The sequence below is a fragment of the Vulpes lagopus genome, chromosome 7 (genome assembly GCF_018345385.1).
Source record: "Vulpes lagopus strain Blue_001 chromosome 7, ASM1834538v1, whole genome shotgun sequence".
In the NCBI taxonomy this organism is placed as follows: Eukaryota; Metazoa; Chordata; class Mammalia; order Carnivora; family Canidae; genus Vulpes; species Vulpes lagopus.
The window spans coordinates 47,117,756-47,134,458 of NC_054830.1; the positions used below are offsets into that span (position 1 = coordinate 47,117,756).

The 16,703-nt window shown below is 34.4% G+C and overlaps 1 protein-coding gene across 1 annotated transcript in view; it reads left to right on the forward strand.

Annotated features, from left to right (window-relative positions):
• Positions 1 to 14,446, forward strand: part of LOC121495142 (nucleophosmin-like) — a 72,332-nt gene extending 57,886 nt beyond the window's left edge. Inside the window, exon 2 of the mRNA XM_041762419.1 lies at positions 13,724 to 14,446. Within this exon, the coding sequence (XP_041618353.1) occupies positions 13,724 to 14,319 (596 nt within the window). The 3' untranslated portion in view covers positions 14,320 to 14,446. The remainder of the gene's footprint in view (positions 1 to 13,723) is intronic.
• Positions 14,447 to 16,703: the final 2,257 nt, after the last annotated feature.

Consider the following 16,703-nt stretch of genomic DNA (forward strand, 5'->3'; position numbering starts at 1 on the left):
ATAACTGAAGTTGTTGAATTTCAATTGGGATTTCAATAATATTCTACATAGAAAGGAAAGCATTTTCATTTTTTAAATTATGCACTGCATATGTTTCTCTTCTAGCACCTCATACCTTCTTTGATAGAAGTACACGAGAGTAGAACATTTGTATTTTATTAGCTATTAGATTACCAGTACCCATAAGGGTATCTGGCACGTGGGAGGTATTGAATTAATATTTGCCATTTTTTAAATCATCTGTTTATCTTTTGCATATCCACCTACCCAGCTATCCAGTGAGTTGAAGAGGAAATATTTCAATTTCATTGGTTTGTGTAGTTTCAGTGCTTAGCAAAATACGTAACGATCAGTAACATATAGTTAAATTTTATGCTGAATGGATAAATAAAATAAATGGTAATGTCATTAATTGTGCTAATTATGAGGACTACAGGGCAAATTTGAATTAGGGGAAGGGCTGAACTGCAATTTATTTTTTGAAAAAATCTGCTTTTATTTAAGTTCACATAAAAGATAAGAGAGCTAACAATATCACTCAGAGGATTCTCTTTCTCAAAGTTATAGCTTACGTGTAGAAATTTACCTGCCCACTTGTGAATTAGAATGAAGATGTCATAGATTTTCCAGTAAATCTGCTTTTTAAAAGTTATTGTCCTTATCTTCATTCTGAAATAACTGCCATGTACCCCATTTTAAATGTTTTTTAAGAGTTTGGAATGTTGCACCAGATTGATCATTGTCTAGCAAATATGGCAAGTGGACTTGATTTGAATTTATCATATTATCCTAGTAATGTCTGTCTTTAAGCTGCTGACTTACACATGCTTAAATGTAGCATTCTTAAGAAGTTACTACAATTCCCTTTTAAAGGAAATTTTATTTTCAAATGATATAAATTGCTCATTTCTTCAGCAAAACATTCAGACCCTAAGTCAAATAGCTCAAGTATTAGGTTGATGCATATACAAAAGATTAAAATATAATTGCAGGTATCAAAGCACACACTCCTTTTGGATGAGTTTCCTCCACCCCACCTCATTTTATTTAAAGTTTCTTGGACATCCAGCAGATTTTTTGTGAAAACTCTGATTGTGTTCTCTGACCAGCTGGTCCCTCTATAGGAATATGTTGGCTTAGTATTATGGTGTACTGAGATTTCTGTGTGTGTGGTGGGGTGGAGGGGCCCCAAGGAAGGGTGATTTAGTACTTTTTATTTCCCTATTGAAGAATGTTAAAAATCAAAAGAGCTGATATAAAAGGCACATGAGCTTGGCTTCTGCGGGATTGCCTGGAGCAAATAGCACTGTTAGCATCTATAAGCAGGATGTGACAAGCTCCTCACTCACCACCTTCAGAGAAGCAAAGCTCAGCATTTTGACATATCCTAGGAGCAACCAACTCTACATTTTATTAAAGAGAAATTGGTATTTTTACTGTTTCATGAAGACCCATGAAAAACAGTCTATATCAGACACCGCGTGACCAAACTTTAAGAAAGCATCCAAATTTCCTTCCAATTTCTTATTTTACCTCCCTTTTCTCCCACTCTTTCTCTGAGCCTTTTCAGTCAAGCTGGTTTCCACTTTCATTACCCTCCCATCTCTCTCCCAACACACACACACAAACACACACCTGTGTGCACATACAAATGCAAGCACATATCACACTCTACTTTTTCTTATCTGAAACAAATGATCTCTCTTGGCTTCTTTAGTAAGGATTTTGGTTCTCATTCTATTCAGTAATATAAAAGGTCTCTTTAGGAAGCAAGACTGTCTACAGCAAAGAATTTTTCTCCTGTCTCTCATATGGGAATTAGTCCACTGTTCTGTGTTCAACTTTTTCCTACAGTTGAACCAACATATTCATTCATTTAGTAAACAAATATTTATTGAGTGACTACAGGTGCCAGACATTTTCCAAAAGATGAACTCAATATTTAATAATGACTCTCATATTCATGGTTTGTTTTACTAAAACCTTCCTGTCATTCTCAGTAAATATTTACTGTGTAGTAATGGTCACAGAGCGTTACTGTAGGTGGTATTTAGAAGAAGAGAGAATGTTTATGATGCTAAGAAAAGGCAGCCAACTCTTGGACCTGTGCAAATGATAGAAGGAACTTTATTTTATTTATTTATGTATTTATTTATGTATTTATTTATTTTTAAAGATTTCATTTATTCATATGAAAGAGAGAGAGAAGGAAAGAGAGAGAGAGAAAGCATGAGCGGGGGAGGGGAGGCAGAGGGAGAAGCAGGCTCACTGCTGAGCAGGGAGCCTAATGTGGGGCTTGATCCCAGGACCCTGAGATCATGACCTAAGCCAAAGGCAGATGCTTAACTTGCTGAGCCACCCAGGGACCCCATAGAAGGAACTTTAGAAAAATGAAAACAAAGCCTAGGAAATGCACATCAAAACACAATGAAGTATATCACCTCACACTTCTCAAAATGGCCATTATCAAAAAGGCAAGGAATAACAAACTTTGGTGAGGATGTAGAGAAAGGAATCCTTCTACACTGTTAATGAGGTACAACTACTGTGGATAACAGTAAGTTACTCAAAAAAATGAAAATGAAACTATCATATATGAGTCAGTAATTCCACTTCTGGGTACTTACCCAAAGAAAAGAAAAACATTTATCCAAAAAGGATATATGTACCCCTATATTTACTGCAGCATTATTTACAATAGCCAAGATATAGAAGTAACCCAAGCATTCATCCATAGATGAGTGGTTAAAGAAGATGTTTGTGTGTGTGTGTATATATATATATATATATATATATATATATATATATATATATATATATAACTCAGCCATAATGAAGAAAGATATCTTACCATTTGTGACAACATGGGTAGACCTAGAAGGTATAATGCTAAGTGAAATAAATCAGTCATGGAAGGACAGATACATGACTTCACTTATATGTGGAATCTAAAAAACAAAAGAAAAGAACAAACAAAATAAGCAGAAAGAGACCCATAAATATAGAGAATAGAGGGAAGGGAGATGGGAGGATAGGCAAAATGGGTGAAGGTGAGTGAGAAGTATGGGCTTCCAGTTATTAATTGAATAAACAATAGCTACAGCATAGAAATCTATTCAATGGCATTGTAATAGCATTGTATGGTGACAAAGGGTAGGTACACCTGTGGCGAGTGAGCATAGATAACATACACAATGTTGAAATTGCTGTGTTGTACATCTAAAACTGATGTAACATTGTGTCAATTATACATCATTTTAAAAGATTTATTTATTTATTTATTTATTTATTTGGAAGAGAGAGAGAGAAGTCAAGGGAGGAGGAGAGGAGGGGAAAGAGAATCCCAAGTAGACTTCCTGTTGAGCACAGAGCCTGATGTGGGACTTGATCTCATGACCACAACCTGAACTGAAAACAAGAGTTGGACACACAACCAACTGAGTGCCCCAAGTACCTCAATTATACTTCAGTTTTTTAAAAAAATCCTAAATGGCCACTTTGCCACTGGATACTTACTTCTGGCTGGAAAGTAAAGTTTTACAGATCCAAGGGTAGATATCAAAGAGTAAGTGAGCTAAAGCATCAGACTAAAGAGGAATGACAGGAAGTCAGAGTTGGAATGGAGCTAGAAATATAATGTCCAGTGTCCTTATTTCATGTTGGTGAGAACTAGAGAGTATACAAAGAGAAGACAGTATTCCAAATCTGGTTAGGTCTTTCCAGGTTTAGAACATGCAATCATGGCTTCTCTTTGATTATTTGAAGATCTATTAACAATGTTACCTATCACCCTTCCAGGTTGAGCACAACTATCAACTTGCTTTTTCAGTAAAGCCTTTTGTGATCTTTCCCAACTCTTACAAAACATTTTGAATACGGTGGAATTTCAGTGATTTTTATTACATTATATTATATATTAGGTATTTATCAGCCTAGAACAAAAACACATCATCCTCCTTGGCTTTATAATTTTAAGCTGCTAAATGTCCAACACTTTATGTATTAAGCATTGTAATGTTGTACTTGTATACACATAACTACTGTTGATGTAAGCATTTACATTTCCATCTTATAAGTGAAAAAGGACTCTCAGAAAAGTTCAGGATCACATAGCAAGTAGAGTAGAGATGTCAGTACTCATACCTAAGTTCTTCTATTGCCAATGTTGGTTTACTTTGTCATAATCTATACTTGTTTATACAATAATGGTGAGATCACTGGGCATTAATCTTTCATATATATGCATTTATACATATATACACAGGCACAAGTATTCACAAGTATTATATACATATAAGTAATTATATACAAACAACTCAGTATTTATATGTAGAAAAATAATTTATTAATGTAAATAACTTGTTTTAATTTGTTTCATCTTTCCACATACTCTTCAGTTTTAAACAGGGTATATGGGAGTCTTATTCTTTTTGGACATCCAGCATCTCTCCTTCCTTGCTAGATTTAGAGAGACCACCCAGGTGAGGAAGTAGAGCCTCCTTTCTACTGTTTGCAGCTAAAATGTCTAAACACAAGCTTTGCCAGCTTAATTTTCCCCCATTGGGTGGCAGACTGATTTTAGGTGTCATTTCTAGTGTTACAGTCACTGGCCTGGATTGCCAATGTTCTAGAAGTCCTAGAAGACTCCTAACATTCTCGTAATAAATCATGTTCCATCTAAATTAACCAGAAAGGTTTCTGTGGTATGGACATCAGAACTCCCAAGTATAGAATATAGTTGAAAGGTTTTGGAATTTTTTTGAGGTCTGTTATTGACTTTTCTTTCTGAATCTTAGCTTTTAAACTATGGAAATTGGGATAGTAATAATTAGCTCACAAGGTAATAGAATTAAGTCATGTGATAATTGTCAAGTTTGAAGTGCTATATCTGGTAACAGAAGTAGAGTTGCATATAGTCCTAGGATCTGGTAACAGAAGTAGATTTGCATACAATCTACAACCCAAGGAATTCTTGGCGAAAAAAAAATAGGAAAGTCTTCACAAAATTTCAGAGAAAATAAAAATTAAACACTGACTTTATTTTGTAAGAAATGGATTACAAATCTCTTTCTTACTGACAAAAATCTGCTTTTGGTAAATGATCTTCCTTGGGAGACAATATGCCATTCTTAAAGTAATTTTCTCTACTCCTAAAAGATCATTTTTTAGTGAATAGAATCCTAGAGTAGAAATCAGCATTAAGAAGCATTTATTGTACATAAGTTTGGTTAACAGATATTTTACATGTTATTTTAATCAATCCCTAAAACTAGTATAAACTTGCTGAAAATACCCAATTATGAGATCCAAAGAGGTAAAAATCTACCAGCTGAAGTTTTAAAATCTGACGCACAAGCCTACTGGAAGCCGTATCTTTTAATTTCTTTTTTTTTTAAGTCTTTTTTTTTTTTTTAAAAAGATTTTATTTATTCATAAGAGACACAGAAAGAGAGAGACAGAGACACAGGCAGAGGGAGAAGCAGGCTCCAAGCAGGGAGCCCCATGCAGGACTCAAACCCAGGAATCCAGGATCATGCCCTGAGCCAAAGGCAGAAGCTCAACCACTGAGCCACCCAGGTATTCCTACCATTCCTTACAATAACAAAATACTCCTTCTTCCTCCCACCTCTTTCCCTGTGTGAGAGGCAAAGACCAAGCTTGCTGAATTCCTGAGAAATTAAAAAAAGAAAAAAGAAAGAAATGGGTGTTATTTCATTGGTCTTTGAAATGCAGTGTATGTTTAGTAGTTTGTTGTTGTTCCTATGTAGTAGTGCAATAAACTCAACATAAGTCAAATGGGAAAGGGGAAATTCATTTCAATTTTAAGTGACCCTCAGGTAGAAATGTTTTTGATACATGTAGTTTTCCTTCTTTACTATAACTTTTTACATTTTCTTGGCACTTCATTAGGCACATGTAAATGCCATTTTATTCCTAATAGTTAAGCAGATCACCTTTTTTTTTTTTTTTTTAAGCAGATCACCTTAAATTTCAACTCATCCAATATCTAGCTTTCTAAGCCTAGGCAAATCATTTAAACTTTCTGTGTGTTGATGTCCTCACCTATAAAATGAGGATTAATGTCAGCACAGACTTCATAGGGCTGTTGTAAGAATTAAATACTTGAAACTTTATATATAATGCAAAATGTCTGTAAAGCATGTAGTGCTCAGATCATATTAACTTGTGTTTCTAAAAAGAAAATATTAACTGCTTTCAACAAATAAATATAGTATGAAATATAAATATATTAAGTATGTAATTTGTATGTATATTAAATATATATACATAGTTGGTTAAATATTATATAAGAACATGTCTTATAAAAGGTAATATGTATATAAAGGTAAGATTTATATAAATATATATCTTATAAAAGGTAAGATATATATATATAAAGGTAAGATATAGATAGATAGAGAAATATACATAGCACCCATGACATCTTTCTAAGGCTACAATAAATTTGCCTCTGTGAGTCACAAAGTTTGACTTTGGGGTAGGGCTGTCTGTGTGAGTACAGTCTCTTTCCATCACTATCAGATACAATTGACTCTTGTTAAGCCGATTCTAGGCCTCAACCACACGTACCAAATTGGAATTCCTCAAGATAAATCTTGGAATTTGCATTTTTCATAAGAACCAGGTGATTGCTATACACACTTTAGTTTGACATCTCGAGATTTTTTTCTTGTCCTTGCTTTGCCAGTTGCCTTAAGCAAGTCATATAACCAACGCTTCTGTGTCTTAGGATTTGATGGGAAAAAAACTTTGGTCGTGGAGACAGAGACTAAAAGCCAATTCAAAGTTGAATCTGCCAATTTTTCATTATATGCCTTTAAGAGCACTCTGACAAATTTAGTCTCCTTCTTATCATATGTAAAATGTAAATATTAATGCCTGTTCAGCCTCACATGCAGGTGTTATGAAGATAAAATTAGATAATAGGAGTAAAATTTGCAAACTCTAAGAGCTATAGAGATGAGAATGTTTTCCTTTTCTGTAAAATAGAAGATAAAGATTTCACAGATGTGATGTGAGGGCAAATAAGATTATTTTGAAAGCATTTTGAATTTTTTCAAAGTTACGTGTTTTTAAAAGGAGATTATGACTTGGATGAGTTACCTATAATCCTATTAGGTTGTATTATTTTACATTGGACAATGGCAATAATGTAGAAAGTGGCTCAGAATTCTCAAATGAAGAATATTATAAATATCCCTATGTTTCCCTTATAATTATGTTCATAATTACTAACTACATAATAGTATAAATAAATGGTAGTGGGTTTTTTCTTTTTTGGATATAATTGCCTGTTAATGGACTGCAGTTTTTATGTACTGAAATAAAGGACAACCTATATATTATTACAACAAATAATAGCTTGTGCTCATTGAATGATAAATCCCATTTGCACATTATTCTACCCCCATTACTGTCTAAGCTTGGTACAGGACTGGAGGTTTATGGGTTCATTTATCAGAATGAGATCCAATCTAGCAACTAATTCTAATGATCTTTTGAACTAAAAAGGATTGTCCCTTCTATTGTTCTGATGATTAAGCCAGATTAGATAAATATTCCTCTAAATCTATTGTTTATACCAGGAACTGGACTCTTGATTCACAAAAATCCATTAGAAAGCACTGAAAATTGGAGGTGTTGTCCTTGCTATATGAATATAATCACCTGGACCTCTAATTCTATACCTTTTTTCTCATTAATAGTTTTTTACATGAAAACATATTGAAATGATATTTCAGATATATTAGGTTATTAAAACTTGTTTTATCTGTTTCTTTTTATTTATTTTTTATTGAAGTATAGGTGACAATACAATATTATATTGGTTTCAGGTGTACAACATCATGATTTGACAATTCTATGCATAATGAAATACCACGTTAAGTGTAGTAACAATCTGTCACCATATAATGTTATTACAATAATATTAACTATATTTCCTGTGCTCTGCTTTTCATCTTGATGACTTTCATTTTATAACAGAAGTTTGTGCATTTTAATCCTCTTTACCAGTTTCACCCATTTTCCACACCCTGACCTAGGACAACCACTAATTTGTCTCTGTATCTATGGGTCTGTTTTTGTGTTTTGTGTTTTTATTTTTTAGATTCCACATGGTATTTGTCTTTCTCTGTCTGATTTCACTTAGCATAATATCTTTTGCTGATTGATGCTAATGGTGAGGAATACCATGGCCACAAGGAAATTCAGGGTAAGGAAATCCCACCTCATTCTCAAAATGCATCTGAGATACTAACTGTGGTTGAGAAACTAAATGGCATTAGGACATGAAAGTTAATAGCATCACACTTGTCACTTATTTCATGCTTAAATTTTGTTTTATTTTGTTTTTCTCTCACTGAATTCTCTTTCTCTTCCCCTCCTCACTCTATTCTTTTTTTCTTTCCATTTCCCTTTTATATTCCACTACCTCCTTTCCATTCTCTATGCTTTCATTCATTAGAAATTAGGAGACAGATTCTTAAATGCGTTCTTAATACAAGCATATATTCCCTTGGCTGAGAAGACATAATGACTTTATATTACTGAATGATTAATAGCAACTCCTTTTCAGAGGGAAGATTTTTTAGGGTATTTAGCAAGTTAAAGGGGCTTTAAAACCAGCTTAGAATTAAGACAACTTCAGAAAAAACACAAACATATTCTTCTAGACACCTTTCTTGCAAACAGGGAATCTTTTTGAAGTTTATCTCTAAGTGACCATGAATGAGGTCTCTACCTCAAATACACTTGGGTTTATATTTTTTGACCCAAATTGTCATTATCTTTGCAGCATCCAAGGCACAAGTTCTAATGATATTGTGTACGTTATTTCATCTTATAAAATTAGAATGGCAGCCCATTTCTGGTGAATAGTGAAATTTTCCAGTTTCTAGTGGAAAACCACCCACAGAAACTGGGCTACTACTCTTTTCAACAAATGGAAGGGAATTTCTTTTTAAAAAAAAAAATTATTTATTTATTTATGATAGTCACAGAGAGAGAGAGAGAGGCAGAGACACAGGCAGAGGGAGAAGCAGGCTCCATGCACTGGGAGCCGACGTGGGATTCGATCCCGGGTCTCCAGGATCGCGCCCTGGGCCAAAGGCAGGCGCCAAACCGCTGTGCCACCCAGGGATCCCTGGAAGGGAATTTCTTAAACTTTTATCTCATCTCAGGGTTCATGACAGAACTAGGAATCAGAGATCAGAGTTTTGCCCAACACAGCCATCAAATGTTGCTCTACTCTCAGTGTCATATAGCCATGGCACCTAGATCTCTGCTTCTCCTGATTCCAGCCAATAGGAATAGGACTTGCTATAGTCAAGCCTAGGTGTGCAATACGCATTGACTTCCTATTGGCACCCATACTCCAAGAGAGTTACCAATGCCGACTTTGCTTCTAATGTGGTGGATTTGGGTTTTTTATTTTGTTTTGTTATTAATTCTTGACATGAATATTACTCACCCCTTACGATTTTTGGAATAACAAGAATCCATGATACAATTTATTTGGAACCTTCTTTAGAGATACATATAGATTGTAGAACAGACAAAAGCAACACATGCAAAGGACAGGCATGCTTGCTGGGGCTCAGAATACTATTTGCTCAGTTTTTATTTAATGTATTACTAATTGTAATTTCAAGAATATATTCTTCACTGCATATCTGAAATGAAATTAGCTTGGCTGAACTCATTCTAAGAGTTTGAAAAAGTTTATCTTCTGTTGAATTAAAACTTAAGCAATGTGCTTGAAGGAAAAGGAGGGGAGAGGGCAGGTCTCCCAAAACGAAATGTCTCCATTAGTAAAAGTTTGAGCTACCTCACTCATCCTTTTAGTATGTTGTAATCTGACCTAACAAAAAATAAATAAATAATTTAGTGAAATATTACTAAACTTCATGATTATTAACTGCAAATATAATTAATGAATACAAAGGTCTTTTGAAGCACATTCTATTTTATAATTATTTATAATTAGAATAAAGATAATAAAAACTTTGGATGGTTGAACTTTTATTAATTGTAAGATTTTATAGGCCTTGCAGTTATTAGATATTGTTTTATTTTTCTCAGAAATAGCTTGATACCTCTCATTTATTTTGTAAAATGCCAAATTTTACAGAAGGTTATGAAATCATCATGATTTGCCCCCCACCAGAATTTTATGTATTTCTCAGAAATGAATTCCACTTAAAACTTTCTGATTAACACAATTACTTCTGAGTGTTCTTGGAAGTAATTTAATAATTTCTGCTTCAGAAAAATGAGATTTGGAAAAATTTTAATAGTTAAAATCATTAAGTGTATGAAATAGGTTTGTTAGTGTACTTCAAAGGGTGTGGGAGATTGAACCACGGACTCAGAGTTTGTAACAGAGGAGGAAAAGAGTAATGGAAACAGGCATTATAACTACAGGGGTACACAGTTGTTAGAACCCATGGCCTGTGGCTATTATGGTCCACAATTAGGATAATAAGAAGGGATCTGGGAGGTAGACCAGGTGTGTGTCCCAAAGTAAATTTGTTCAACGGTATGTGCCCACACTCTTGGACCTCAAAAAATTCTTATTCCTATTGTATAAAACTATTATTGGCTGGAAAAATACATACTCTACAGTGCTTGTACAATTGTCATCTTTGCATTACTAGGAATTGATGGTAGGGACAGAGCAAAGTCAGACAGCTAGGGAAGTGTTTTATGATGGTAAGGATTTCAATAGTTTAGAAAGCAGCTGCCGTCACAGAATTCTTAAATCATCACAAAGAACTCATTACTTTCTGCCCTGTTGGACATTTGATATTTCAAAAATGAACAGCACTTATACTTTCGCAGTGACAACAAGGCCTCCCATGGCTATGATGTCCTGGCTACTGACCAACACTCCAACTTTGTCTAGTGTCACTTTATACCTTGCTTACTGTGTCATAGATACACTGTTTTTATGTTAGATTTTCTATGCTCCATACTCTTTCCAACTCCTAGTCTCACATTTTCCTTCAGAGAGAAGTGTCTTTCCTTCCTTCCTTCCTTCCTTCCTTCCTTCCTTCCTTCCTTCCTTCCTTCCTTCTTTTTTCTTCTCTCTTTTCCTGTTTTGTAATTAGTCACTTCTGGCTTTAAGGCTCTGCCTGACATGTTGCTTATTTAGAGTATGACCTCCCTGCCCACCTCATCTAAATTAGGTTTCTCCATCTCATCTTCAGGTATATCTGCCTCAATGTCCCATTTTCATCAAAGATCTTTTTTTTTTAAATTTATTTATTTATGATAGTCACACACAGAGAGAGAGAGAGGCAGAGACACAGGCAGAGGGAGAAGCAGGCTCCATGCAGGGAGCCCGACATGGGATACGATCCCGGATCTCCAGGATCGTGCCCTGGGCCAAAGGCAGGCGCCAAACCGCTGCGCCACCCAGGGATCCCTCAAAGATCTTTTAAAGTAAGAAATTATTATTATTTATTGTATACTTCTTTTTGTCTTTCTCTCCATTTGAATGTAAATTCAATAAGGACCAGAATGGTTCTCATTTCATTCAAGAATGAATTGGCACATAGTAGAATTAGAAAGCCTAACTTTGGGGTGGGCGGGGGGGGGGTGGTGGTGTTGGTGGTGGTGGAAAAAAAGTTATGATTGGATTTAACAGCTTTAATGAGAAGCAAGTCAATACAACAAAGCTATACTTTTGTGCTATTCTAGTGACCTCACAAGAAACCATGACTACCTGAGAAATGTAATATTGGTGAAAAAGTAAACCTTTATTTTCACATTAGATCAGGGAATAAACTGTGTGTGGGAAGAAAATAAAACTCAACAAGAGAATATTCTATCTACTATTGTCTAGAAAGATTGATAAAAACATAAAAGAGTGAACGAGCAAATCCTTCTAGCAAAATTAACTTTGTTAGAAGAACTTCACTCTCTTTGGATTTTTCTGGAATTAATCTTGGATATTCACTTATGTTTGATAGGGTGGGCAAAATTAGGAATTTTGAGATTCTGTTATTATTGTTGACATAGTCAAGGTATGAAGATAAGTTTTACCCATAGGGGTAAAACAAGTCCACAGCAAAGTCTTGAAACTACACAGTGACTGTGTTATTCTGGGCTGAACTTGTCCTATTTTTACCTGAGGTGATAAGCTTCATGGTCAAACCTTCATTGTAGAAATGGATACAAAGAAAGTAATCAGTTTAGGAATAAGGAGAAGTAATAGACTTCTCTAGCATACATTATTTCTGAATTTGTTTCAAATTCACTGCTGCATTTCTCTGATGGCATTGTATGGGAGATTTGTTTTAGAAAACAATGGGCAATTTTAGAAGAAAAAAAAAGAAAGTAAAGTTGGAAACTTGAGCATTGAAGTTCCACTACTATGACTCTAGAATAGAATTTGCCATTTTTGCTTTCAGATAGTCAAGAAAAATTTATTTTTGGGGAAAAAAGTCAAATTGTTTTGTACCATAATGATAGAGCTATTGTCTTGCTAAACATTTGGTTCTTTAAAATGTACTTTAGTGTTCTTGTGAAGACAGACTCTGATTCATTAACAATATGTTATACATTTCATCAAAAACAGAACTTTTCAATAAAATGCCTCCCTGTAATATGGTGTTATTCTTATTAAATTTATTGGTCTGATTCATCAGCCATGAGTTTTAAAAAATGAGAAAACAAGGCTACAATTAATCTCATACATAAAATAATTCTCCACAGCTCTAGGGCTGCCATATGTTTTTAGGCTACTGATATTTACATATATCAGAATAATTAACTCTGGTACATGAATTCTTATGACTGTCTAAAAACATTTTGAGGGTGTATACTAAAGAGTTTCTATTTTCTAAAACTGCCCATGAATCATTTTAATAAGTAAAATAAAGATGAAAACTACACACTTTCATTCATTTCAATTTTCATTAGAATCAATGGAACAAATCTTGCTTTCTCTGCAAAAAGACCAACATGGTTTCTTCTCAGGCAATTTCATTTTCTATTTTTAGATTTGTGTGTACATATGTTTGAGTGTGTATATATGTGTATAAGTTAAAATGTATATATAGACTTCTCGTAGCATACATTATGTTTGGTTTGGATAGAAGTCTTCTATTTACCATGATTGATCTGATTGGTCAATTAATGACGAAAATAACTTAAAGGAGTCATTTAAAAATGCTTAACATGTTTAATGCACTGCTTTAATTGCCATTTGTTTTCCAATACTTTGAAGTAGGGTTACATTTTTGTTGTTTTTTGTTTTGCTTTTTTTTTTTCTTATTTATTTATGATAGTCACAGAGAGAGAGAGAGAGAGGCAGAGACATAGGCAGATGGAGAAGCAGGCTCCATGCACCGGGAGCCCGACGTGGGATTTGATCCCAGGTCTCTAGGATCACGCCCTGGGCCAAAGGCAGGCGCTAAACCGCTGTGCCACCCAGGGATCCCTGTTTTGCTTTTTGAACATGAGTTTGCTGATTGAAGGACTATCTGTTCCTTATCTTTTATAAACTATAGCTGTAATGCATTGTCTTTAATTTCCTGGTTGTCTTTTTTTTTTTTTTTTTTTTTTTTTTTTTTTACTTTATTAAAATACTGAGTTTATTTCACATGTATATTTTTGTCTCCCCACCATTTCCATTTGTCTGACCACCACTACTACTATGTCCTATCATAACATTCCATACATACTTAAAACCAAGCAAAGGGTGGAGTTCCATCTTTAAAAACTAAACAGGCATTTTGGAGTGGACAGCACTTAGTAGCTGTAGAGGAAGATGCAGAGTCAGAAGATGAAGAAGAGGAGGATGTGAAACTTCTTAGTATATCTGGAAAGCGTTCTGCCCCTGGAAGTGGTAGCAAGGTTCCACAGAAAAAAGTAAAACTTGCTGCTGATGAAGACGATGATGATGACGACGACGATGACGACGATGATGAAGATGATGATGATGATGATTTTGATGATGAGGAAGCTGAAGAAAAGGCTCCTGTAAAGAAATCTATACGAGATACTCCAGCCAAAAATGCACAAAAATCAAACCAGAATGGAAAAGACTCAAAACCATCAACACCAAGAACAAAAGGTCAAGAATCTTTCAAAAAACAGGAAAAGACTCCCAAAACACCGAAAGGACCTAGTTCTGTAGAAGACATTAAAGCAAAAATGCAAGCAAGTATAGAAAAAGGTGGTTCTCTTCCCAAAGTGGAAGCCAAGTTCATCAATTATGTGAAGAATTGCTTCCGGATGACTGACCAAGAGGCTATTCAAGATCTCTGGCAGTGGAGGAAGTCTCTTTAAGAAAATAGTTTAAACAGTTTGTTAAAATTTTCCGTCTTCTTTCATTTCTGTAACAGTTGATATCTGGCTGTCCTTTTTATAATGCAGAGTGAGAACTTTCCCTACCGTGTCTGATAAATGTTGTCCAGGTTCCTGGTTGTCTTTTTTAAGTGAAATGAGAACTCAAACATATTTGCAAAACAATACGAGACAAAAACCTTATAGATTTTACAATCTCCTTCCCAATCTTTTACATTTGTGTTTTTCTGTACATAATTCAGAGCTTTTCTTTTTTTTTTTTAACAACTTGCTTTAAGGATTTTGAAACCATTAAGTATAGTGTTCTAAAGAACTGTTCTCTTCCCATGCTCATATTCCATTAGTTGTATAAATAATGAAAGAAGTAACAAAAAGTACACCTGGAAAAAAAAAGATTTGGGAAAAAATACAAATTATTCTAAGTAAGCATGAAGCTTATCTGGTAGTAGCAGAATTCAGAGAATATTAGACCATAATTTAGTAGCCTTGAGCAGTGCTTGGGTGATGAGCCTAAATTCTGAGTTTTGCAAAGGAAACTGGGATTCTTAGTTAATCCAGTAGGTTAGTTAAGTAGAGGCCAGTCAAAAGGGTTTCTGCATTTACACACTTTTTTTGTATAGTAATATCAATCACGCATATATTATATATTTATTTCCTTTTTTCTCATAGCTTAGTTGAATTCAAGCACTTTCTTGTGGACACATACATATTGGGAATATAAAGATGAATGAGGACTGGACCCTGAACGCAAAAAAGATCATCCAAAGGAGGATAGAAACGTTCATCCATCTTTTCCACCAAGTGAAAAAACTAATAATGTATGGCTTTACCTATTAGAAATAGGCTCCCATGCAATTTATTTTTATATCAGCTTTTCCCCCAGTATTTTCTGGAATGTTTTACTGTATAATTTAGAGCAAATATTAAAGACATAAGAGCAACTAGATGAAAGGGTGTGCCCTCATCACTAATTGTTAGCCTATATTAGTTACAGTTCTTTTAAATATTCTTCATACCACTGTGAGGAGGGTTAAATTTAAATCTTTTTCAATCTCCTGAGATTTCTGAATCATATATGTAGCTCTGAAAAACTGAGCAGGATAGCATTCAGTGCTTTAGCAGATGGCTTTTTACTTATGAACTTCTATATGCCATATGCCATATGCCCTATTCATAACCTCTTTTAACTGATAATGAGTAGATACCATTATTTGGCCTGCCAGTACTTCTGAGCAATATTTGGCCAATGTTATTTTTTTTTCTGATTTTCCTTCATCTTTTTGAAATTTGTAGTAAACACAAAAAGGAATAATTATTTGATAGTTAACATAGTACAATTTTTTAAGTCTTTGCCACTAGATTCAATTTTATTACATTTCAAAATTAGGAAAGTATTTTACCATTACAGATTTTTTTTAAAGATTTTATTTATTTATGTATTTACTAGAGAAAGAGAAAGAGTGTGAGAGGGAGGTGGGAGAAGGAGGGAGAAAGAATCTCAAGCAGAATCCTTGCTGAGTGTAGGGCTAATTCAGGGCTCAACTCTAATCTCATGACCTGAGTGGAAGGCAGACCCTTACCCAACTGAGCCACCCAGGTGCCCCAAGAGAACATAAGACTTTAAAAGGAAATATAAATCACATTCGTTAGCATTCGCATTCTGCTTATACCTAGGATTTTTTATTTATCTTAATAAAATTGTGAGTCCATTGCCTGACATATACTTGGAACTCAGAAAAGTTTGTTACATGAATGTAACTAAAGTTACAATTGCTTATGTAAGATTTCTCTTGGTTTAAGTGGCTTTTTAAATAAGATGTTTTCCATTTTTAAAGAGACATAATAGAGAATTTTAGAAACAAAAAAGCTTTGTGTTTTTTTTTAAAGATTTTATTTACTTGTTCATGAGAGACACAGAGAGAAAGAGACACAGGCAGAGAGAGAAGCAGGCTGCCCACAGGAGCCCGATAAGGGACCAGTCCCTGGACCTGAGGATCATGCCCTGAGCCAAAGGCAGAGACACCCAACTGCTGAGCCACCCAGGCATCTCAGGAACAACAAAGTAATGTTAATAGGAACAGCAGCAATTATCTAGTCCATCTTTTCCAATTTTCAGATGAAACTGACAGCCAAAGAAATTAAGTAATTTAACCAATGGCAAGTTAAACTGATATCAAATTTTTAGATATAATGGTTTATTTAGTTCAAAGTTTTGTTTCAGTCAAGATGTATGAAGTATGTATAGTGATGAAGGCACTCCATTTAAAGTCCTGAGCCTTAAAACCAAAACAAAACAAAACAAAAAAAAACCCAAACAAACAAAAAAGGGAGTGAAATACAAAATTCCTACCCACAAAGAGTTTGTA